The sequence below is a fragment of the Triticum dicoccoides genome, chromosome 6A (genome assembly GCF_002162155.2).
Source record: "Triticum dicoccoides isolate Atlit2015 ecotype Zavitan chromosome 6A, WEW_v2.0, whole genome shotgun sequence".
Lineage (NCBI taxonomy): Eukaryota > Viridiplantae > Streptophyta > Magnoliopsida > Poales > Poaceae > Triticum > Triticum dicoccoides.
This window is the reverse complement of record NC_041390.1, coordinates 494,369,591-494,378,181: the sequence shown is the minus strand read 5'-3', so window position 1 is coordinate 494,378,181 and position 8,591 is coordinate 494,369,591. Positions and strand designations below refer to the sequence as shown.

Here is an 8,591-nt window from a genome sequence, read left to right as displayed (position 1 = left end):
GAGCTCCGCTCCGTCCTCGACAACCGCAAGGCCTCCGCCTCCGAATTCTGCGCGCCCCTCACCTCCTTCGACTGGAACGAGATCGAGCCCCGCCGCATCGGCACCGCCTCCATCGACACCACCTGCACCGTCTGGGACATCGAGCGCGGCGTCGTCGAGACGCAGCTCATCGCGCACGACAAGGCCGTGCACGACATCGCATGGGGGGAGGCCGGCGTCTTCGCCTCCGTCTCCGCCGATGGCTCCGTCCGCGTCTTTGATCTCCGGGACAAGGAGCACTCCACCATCGTCTACGAGAGCCCCCGCCCGGACACGCCGCTCCTCAGGCTTGCCTGGAACCGCTATGACCTGCGATACATGGCCGCCCTGCTCATGGACAGCAACGCCGTCGTTGTGCTCGACATACGCGCACCCGGGGTGCCTGTGGCCGAGCTACATCGGCATGGGGGATGCGTCAACGCTGTTGCGTGGGCACCGCAGGCTGCAAGACACCTCTGCTCCGCAGGGGACGACGGGCAGGCGCTCATCTGGGAGCTGCCTGAGGCACCGGCAGCAGTGCCTCCCGAAGGGATTGATCCAGTTCTTGTTTATGATGCGGGTGCCGAGATAAACCAGCTGCAGTGGGTGGCCGGACACCCGGACTGGATGGGCATTTCCATTGAGAACAAGGTCCAGCTTCTCCGGGTCTGACAAGGTTGGTTCCGTCCTAATTGTAATGTATGGTTTCACCGTTCTATAATTTTGATTGATGTCTTGCAGTTGCAGTAGGTTCATCTAAGAAATAGTTTCTGTTGATTCATGGTAGTAACACATTTAATGTTACCTAAATCTAGCGCGCGAAATTCAGTACTTGAACTTACAGCACGAACCGGTTCAGCACCGTCCAATCGGCAGTGTGTGCGCACAAGCTCGTAATAAACGTCCCGCTGAGATGTATGGCACTGACTGCGTCGTGCGTAGCAATTGCGCCTCAGCTCATGATTTGTAATGCTTGTCTCGGTGGCATCTAGTGGTCGGTTGATTGCGTCAGTTGTAACGTTTATTTTGTGGGTGTTGTTCGTGGTCTTTCCTTTAGTGGTCGGTTGCTCAGTCTAGTCTTAGGCTTGTACATTTGTATTTCTCTTCTTTCTATCAATGCATTGAGGCGCAAGCTTTGCGTTTTCTCAGAAAAATAGCAACACATTTAAGATTTAATGAAGGTGATTTCACATATAGGTTATGAGTTGTTGGACATGTACAGCCTGATTAGTGAGAAACATATCATAAAACTATTGTTCCATATTACTTCAGTTTGGTTTCCTCCATTGGACAGTCAGTCCCATGAAGCATAGGATTTGCTAATTTTTCGCGTCAATTTCAGCTTATGATAAACTTTTGGCATGGTGTTTCTGGTTTTCATGTAAAATGCCAACCACTGGTTTTGAGTGCTTATGAAATTTATGGTGGTGAAAACATCAAAAGTGGGAACGATTTTATCTGTATGTGATGGATACCTGAAAGTTACACTAACCATCTAAACATGACAAACTGCCCTTGGTCTCTGTATTATAGTTGCAAGCCTTCTTTGTTAGTTAACCGGAGCCCCAATTTAGAGAAAACATTCAATTTGGTTGCTTTTGAATAAAAACTGTTAGGCAATTCAATTCAATTTTTCTCTTGATTGTAATCGAAGAAAGATTATGGGGTTCAGCTCCACCTGAACCACGAAATTAATCAGGACACAAGACCTTTGTGGGAAGCCTTCCTTTATTCCCCATTTCTGTGCCACATTCACCCGCCCCTCCTCTGTGTCTTGCTCGTGCCAAAACTGGGAGAACACAGCCATCTGCCCCTTCATCTATATCTTACTCTGCCAAAAACTGGAAGAGAAGGGAAGGTAAGGTATCACTGTTTCTGTGGAGGAAGAGAAATGGCCCCTTCAACAACAAATATTCCAAGGTCCAGCCACTGCTCACCATAATCAGGTTGGAAGCCATGAAGTTGAGAGCAAGGCATTTCATTGAGGCGCTGAATTGCCAATGGTTCAGGAATCCTAGGTTGTTTGCATGTTTTGATCCATACATCTGCTTAACAGTTCCTTTCAATGGTGTGGGGCAACCTTACCTACATGCTAAATGCTAAGCCTGTCGATCCTGTATCGATCTAATTAGGAATTTAGGATATGACATTTAGGTATCCATTTTTCCTTCCGAGTACTGCAAATATGCACGATTCCAATGCGTATTCTCCAGAAAGAGTTATAACCTCTATTTTTACTCTTACCTGCAACTTCAGATTCCGTTCATGATTATTAATCTATCTATATTTATAACAAAAACCGATGACTAGACATCTGTAATATAACATATGATTTAGTGAAATGTGCTTGAAATTTCACATTCTCTGTGCCCTAACTATGCCTATTCTGCAACCAAGGGTATATACAACATTTTTAAACTTGAAAGACGGGAATAAATCCTATATTTCTGCTCTAAACATATCAGTTGGTGGTGATGAACCATTTGCCTTGAGATCATACTAAGTAACCATCCAAGTTGCTACCAGCGGCTGAGATTGAGGTGAGACTGCTTACCACCCAGGGGACCCACTGGAAACTGTTTTGCACAAACTCTCCTATGTATAATGAATATCTGGATACACCGTGCAGCACCCCAATAGAAGAAAGTAATTAGTCATATAAACATGTTGTATGATTTTGTTAGTCCATAGAAATACACAGGCTTCTTGCTAATAACCAACAAAACCTCTCATTAAAGTTTACTCTAAGAATCTTGAGTCAGATTTAACTTGAAGGGCAGCCCCACCATTGGCCAAATAGCAATGCCAAATGCTAAATTTGGCATTTGGCACTGGTTCGCACCCCTGTGGAGGCGTTGCCAAATTAGAATAACTGGGAACTGGAGCAACTAGTTGCTCCGATGACAAATTGGTTATAGGAATAAAAGATCCATCTCTTCTGCCACCAACCTCTCTCCTTCTCATGCTTCCGAGGGGACAAGTGCATGGTGATGGAGCTTGGAACCGCATCACAAGCTTCGTCAAATCTGGACACCGAGAATTGTTATCTCATGTGGCGTGTACGCCTAGTTGCTGCCTCACCTCCGAGGCGGCCGCCCTTAGCCGCTCAAAGCAACTGTCTTCCTCCGCCCCTCGAGGTCTCTTTCACAGTTAGCGGGAGCAGCGCCAGTGTCTGCTCGGTCACCACGGCCTTGGGTGTCCACCGGCGCATCAATCCAGCATTGGATGAGGACTACAGAGAGGGATTCGATCTTGGATGAGGACATGATGGATTGGGAAGAAAGAGGAGTTGGATGCGGATTGCGGAGATAGAGAAAGTTGAGCAGACCCTAACCTCTAAAGGTTAAATCTGTCAAATAAATATTCTAGAGGTTATTCTTGGCAACATATAAGTACCAACATATCAGTAAATGTCCCAAAGGTTATTCTAGGCAACACATCAGTCACAATCATGATTCATGAGCACAGATACACTGTTTAAGTATGGTTGTATATACTTCCATTATTTGATTATCTTTCCATTTCTATCTCTGATTCTTGATATACTTTTTAAGGTGTCCTTGCATATTTTACTTGCTTTTAGATTCTTGGTTCCAGGAATGGCCATTCTATGCTCGTATAGTGATCAATCATGTAACCTTTTGTGCATTGAGCTCTTCACAACGTAATATCACTAAATCCTAGCCCTTTGCACAGTAATCTCTTCAGAACTGTGCACTAAGCTCTTCACAACTCATTTCGGGTACATGTCCTGTGGGGCCAGCACTTCAGGCGTAGGAACAGGGAGGGTCCCAAATCTGCTTAGAGATAGGCTTTATCTTTAGTTTGCTTGCATATCAAGTTATTTAATTATTTCCATAGATAAAGATTGTGTTAGCTGGAAAGTTAAGTTGAGTTTGTATCAGCCGTCCCTTTATATAAAGGGACCTAGGCCTAGTATGTGGACACCAGAGAATCAATAAAGAAGGAAAGAGGAGGCGTGCCTCCGACCCCAAACCCTAACCCCCCTGTGCACACGGCGCACAAGGATCTGCACGGCTACGCTCTCCGGAGCCTGGGCCGTGAGACAAAACTAAAGTTTATCTATCTGGACAAACATTTTATGTGGATACAGTTTACTGCTAGTGTGCCCTAGTTTTGTCAATTGTCACTACTAGAATACAGCCAAATGACTATTGGCAGCTGTTTTATTTTGTTAACATGAAGCAGACAAATCATTTTCTGTGTACTGAATAATGTTGTTCTCGCATACCGTGTTAACATTGATATCCAACATACCTGATGCGGAAATTTTCCTTGCAATGCAGAACATCTCTGAAGAACGCTCGATTCAAGGGAACATTTCTGAAGAACGCTGATTCAAACTATCTGACATATTTGGTACGCCATTGACATCGAAGAAGTCATGCTGCTTTCTCTTCTGTGACACATTTCGCTACCAAGGAATGATTTGTTGTCAGCATCAGCCTCACTATCTGAGCCTAGTGGGAGTAGATTGATCTCACTGCGAACATGGAAATATAGTCTAGCAACTGCTAGTGTTAGTAATGGGTGTTGGAGGTTGGCTCTAGTCAAGTGGTCACTCGTTGCGCTGGGCTTCCTGGTATTTCCAGTTGTTTGTTTTTCTCTTTCTTTCAGGTGGACACAGTTTCCTTTGGTCGTCTGTTCATACTCGGGTTGTATATTGTGGTATTTATTTTCGAGCCGAATTTGCACATATCATATTTTGGAGCCTCAGCTAATGCTGTAAGGTCCAAATGTTCTCTTACAAATGCTCGCTTCTGGGATCGAAGGGATCAGCGAATTAAGGCCTACTGTTCTTCTCCAGTTGAGTTGAGATGAGTAGTCAGTCCTCGACCGCCAGTGTGCATTATTGTTGCCAGCTGCGTCGTGTACTACACGTTGCTTCCTGTGGCAGCCCCGCTTGGCCTTGGCAATCCGCTGCGGCCCAATCATGCCGATCCATTCCTGGGACATTCGGCACCGCTCGTCGTCCGCATTGAATGCACATCCTGTTGCTGTCGATCTCCTCCAACTCCACTTCCATAGCTATCACGGGCAGCCCAGCGCCGCAACCAGACGGACGGAGCCTCGGCACCATCACCACCCAAACTCGTAGCGCGCGTGGCTGCCGAACCCGCGCTGCGAGATGAGATCAACCACCCAGCGACGGAGACCGCGCACCCGACAGATTCATTCACTTCATTCATGTGCGCAGGCGTGTGCCACCAGAGGAAGCGCCCCGTCGTGACGGCCGACGGCTGGCTTGTCGAATCCGCCCCTTCTGGTACACGCAGGCCCAATCAATGGCAACTCGCATCGTGTCGCCGTGTGCGTGCTGCGCCGGTCGGCGCGAGAGCCTCCATGACCAGCCCATGATGCTTCGTTCTAGCACCAATTACACTGCCGTTCATATCATATGTACCATCATCATCACGGTTGGCAATGTATATGATGCGAGCAAGCGCGATGCTGACCCCGACACGGTGATGGCATATCTTGTGTTAATACATGGGCGAGGTTGGCAATGTATATCTTATGATGTCCTACGCCCCCGTTCTTTCTCTGAAATTGAAATGACGGTCTACTGTACCCAGACCACAACTTGCAAAAGTTCATGGGCCATCGTCCTTTGGTGTACGGGACTAGTAGTACAAGTTACTAGCACTTTCGCGGAGGGAGACATGCCACGAGAGAAATGTGCGGAACTGAGCTGACGGCGGTTACTTAGGGAATGTTTGGTTCAGGTACTTTTTATTCCCAGAGACTAGAAAAAATCCCTAAAAAATCCCAGAAACCAGACAGGAGGAACTTTTTCTACACGGACTAGAAAAAGACTCTATCGGAGAGTCTTTTTTAATTAGTTCCTGAGACTAGAAAAAGTTTTAGGACTTTTGAACCAAACACCCCCTTAGGCAGATCACCATCTGCAGAGAACCTCCTAGTGTAAAACCGGGCTGACCAAGTGATCCGCGTGTTCTGGCGCGACTTGCCCCTCCTACGGGCCCTGCCCTTCATCACGGTTTGTAACAGAAACAAAATGGTAAAAAACAAATACAAACATACAGATACATTACCGTGGGAAAATCCCGTTACAGGCGGCACCAATCAGCCTCCGGTCTAAAAAGATTACATATGGGCGAAGCCCGCGTCAACGTCGCAGGCTTTTTCTCCCCCTCGCCTAAATCGCTCGTGTTGTCCCATGCGTGCCGAGTCCATGCCAGTGCACGACCCAAGGATGGACCGCACGTCCCCGCCACCACGCGGGCGTTCGTACTTACCATCGCGTCACTCGTCCCCCGCGTTTTAACGACCCGGGCTGGGCAGCTTCCGCGCACGCACGCACGCACGCACGCCGGCCATTTCCCATGCCGGGAGACGTACGGCGAGGTCGTCCCGTGTCCCCTCCGTCCACCCCTCCCCAACCCTTCCCGGCCCGCGTTATCCTCCACCAAAACCACGTGAAACTGACCGACTCTGCTTCCTTTCTCCCTTCTCTCCCCGCCGCTCGCTCTATATAACCTGCGAGCGCGCGCGCTTTCCTCCTGACTTTGGCTTGATCAAGTAGGTATATATACATATCCTCTGCTGCTCCTCCCCCGCAAACGATCGACGGGCCTGGCCGGCGCAGCCTGCGACGTCCGAGCTCCCGCCGCGCCGTCTCCGGCCATGGGGTTCCCCCTGGTGTGCTACTGCGTCGCCATCCCCAAGCCGGTCATCGCCTTCTGCAAGCTCGTCGCCGCCGTCCGGGACGCCCTCCTCCTGCTGCTCTCCCTCGTCGGCCTCTGCCGCTCCCCGCGCCGCTCCGTCCACGACGCCCCGCTGCCCGAGGAGGTCAAGGAGCGCCTCCCGGCCGTCGAGTTCTCCTTGCTGGCGCGTCCGGCGCAACAGCAGCAGGGGTGCCACGACGGGGACGCCGCGGCGGCGGCGACGTGCATCGTGTGCCTGGAGCGGCTGCGGGCGGCGGACGAGGTGCGGCGGCTGGGCAACTGCGCGCACGCCTTCCACCGCGGCTGCATCGACGGGTGGATCGACCTCGGCCGGACCACCTGCCCGCTGTGCCGCTCCCACCTACTGCCCCGCCCGCGGAGGGACGGCCCGCTCGCCAGCCTCCTCACGCGCGTTTGGTGACGACCAACCGCGCCACTCGTTCGTTAGCTCCAAGGCCACGTCTTTCCTTGTCCCAGCGCGGTGGCGGCCGACACAGAGATTCGCGATCTCGACCGGCTGCACGTATATTTATTGTGGGTTTACATCGTCTCAAAATCGGGATTTTATTTAGTAATTTAGTTTAGGGCGCAACTTTGTATAGCCATCCAATCACGAGGTCACCAATAGGTGCACAAGCATAGTTTTTTTTTCCGTAGAGAAGGATTAGTCGGTCAAATATATGCGTGGTCGTGTTTGGCTAGTGGATCTGAAATGTCAACAGCTCGAGAACGCATGTCGCTGTTCGACTTGTCCAATCCCACTCGTGGGACTACGACGTACAGTTGTAGTATAACTCATACTTGATTCTTCATATCAAATTGATGATTGTTTGCTGCCTGAGTTTTGTTTTTTTGGTTCCGTGTCGTACTTCAATTTGCAGAGGCCAATAATGCGCGCGGGAGATTCTGGACACGAACATGTGCACATTCCGCACCTTAGTTAAGACTACACAGTTCGGAAAAGACAGAAGTCACCTTGATTGATTGTTTTTTAGCCCTGTAAACCCCAAGACAGTCACGTATGGCTCCACGGTATTAAGACCGAACATAGAACTATGAACGGGTTGTCCATTTCATCTGTTTCTCTGCTCCAGTATCCAATAATGGCCACCACACAACAGGAACAGGACCCTATATATAGCGCGTAACCTCCAAATAATTCAATCCCATGGACTGCTGGTTTACATGGGAAGACCAACGGATGAAGATCACTTCCTTTAGTATAATCTCACCAAACTTTGTTTAGGAGTTACTAGCACATATGCCTGTGCGTTGCAACGGGACAAAAAATAGCATGCATTTAAGTTGAGTGAGAATACACGTGCAAGTAAAACCTTGTGACGCGGGAAGGAACCTTTAGATTTTGGGTTTCGCCGTGTGTGAAGTAATGAATCCGCTAACTTTTCATTCATTGATCGAGGGGATTTAAGGGGTTTGATAATTTTTTTTTCTTTTGAGAAACACATGTAGTTTTATTTATACTCATAACAATTATCAATGCACTGATTTGGATCTAAGCTCAAAGAAAGTACAAAGTAACTCTTATGACTACAAATTATAATGAAATTTCTTGGGAACACCTTCTTCGCAGTATCAATCTCTGCTAGAAGAAATACTCCAAAGATTTCGGTAAAGATGTTGCAATTGGACGGAAGCAACAATGTTGTCACTCTTTCACCCGCACGAACATTGCCAATAATGATTTTTGAAAGTGCCTTGAGTCGGCCATCCAAAAAGATGGGAAGTCTTCGGGCCAGGCCGTCGGATCACGATATCTTCGGGCCGGGGATGATCCCCTAGAAGTGCAGGCCGTCGGATCACGATATCTTCATCATGGTGTCGATGAAAGATTTCAACTCCACA

General features: G+C 48.8%; 2 protein-coding genes across 2 annotated transcripts in view; both read left to right on the top strand.

The window, feature by feature from the left end:
* LOC119317444 (protein TRANSPARENT TESTA GLABRA 1-like) overlaps nucleotides 1-4,786 on the top strand; it is a 5,608-nt gene extending 822 nt beyond the window's left edge. Inside the window, exons 2-3 of the mRNA XM_037591904.1 lie at nucleotides 1-694; nucleotides 4,326-4,786. The exon at nucleotides 1-694 is cut by the window's left edge and continues 19 nt beyond it. Of these exons, the coding sequence (XP_037447801.1) occupies nucleotides 1-690 (690 nt within the window). The 3' untranslated portion in view covers nucleotides 691-694; nucleotides 4,326-4,786. The remainder of the gene's footprint in view (nucleotides 695-4,325) is intronic.
* A 1,606-nt stretch (nucleotides 4,787-6,392) lies between these two features.
* Nucleotides 6,393-7,566, top strand: LOC119317443 (putative RING-H2 finger protein ATL50). The gene has a single exon (XM_037591903.1). The coding sequence runs from the start codon at nucleotides 6,688-6,690 to the stop codon at nucleotides 7,147-7,149; it is 462 nt and encodes a 153-aa protein (XP_037447800.1). The 5' UTR covers nucleotides 6,393-6,687; the 3' UTR covers nucleotides 7,150-7,566.
* Nucleotides 7,567-8,591: the final 1,025 nt, after the last annotated feature.

What these genes read in the sequence shown, in the direction of transcription:
- LOC119317443 (XM_037591903.1), top strand. Translation starts at nt 6,688, where the DNA reads ATGGGGTTCCCCCTGGTGTGCTACTGCGTCGCCATCCCCAAGCCGGTC.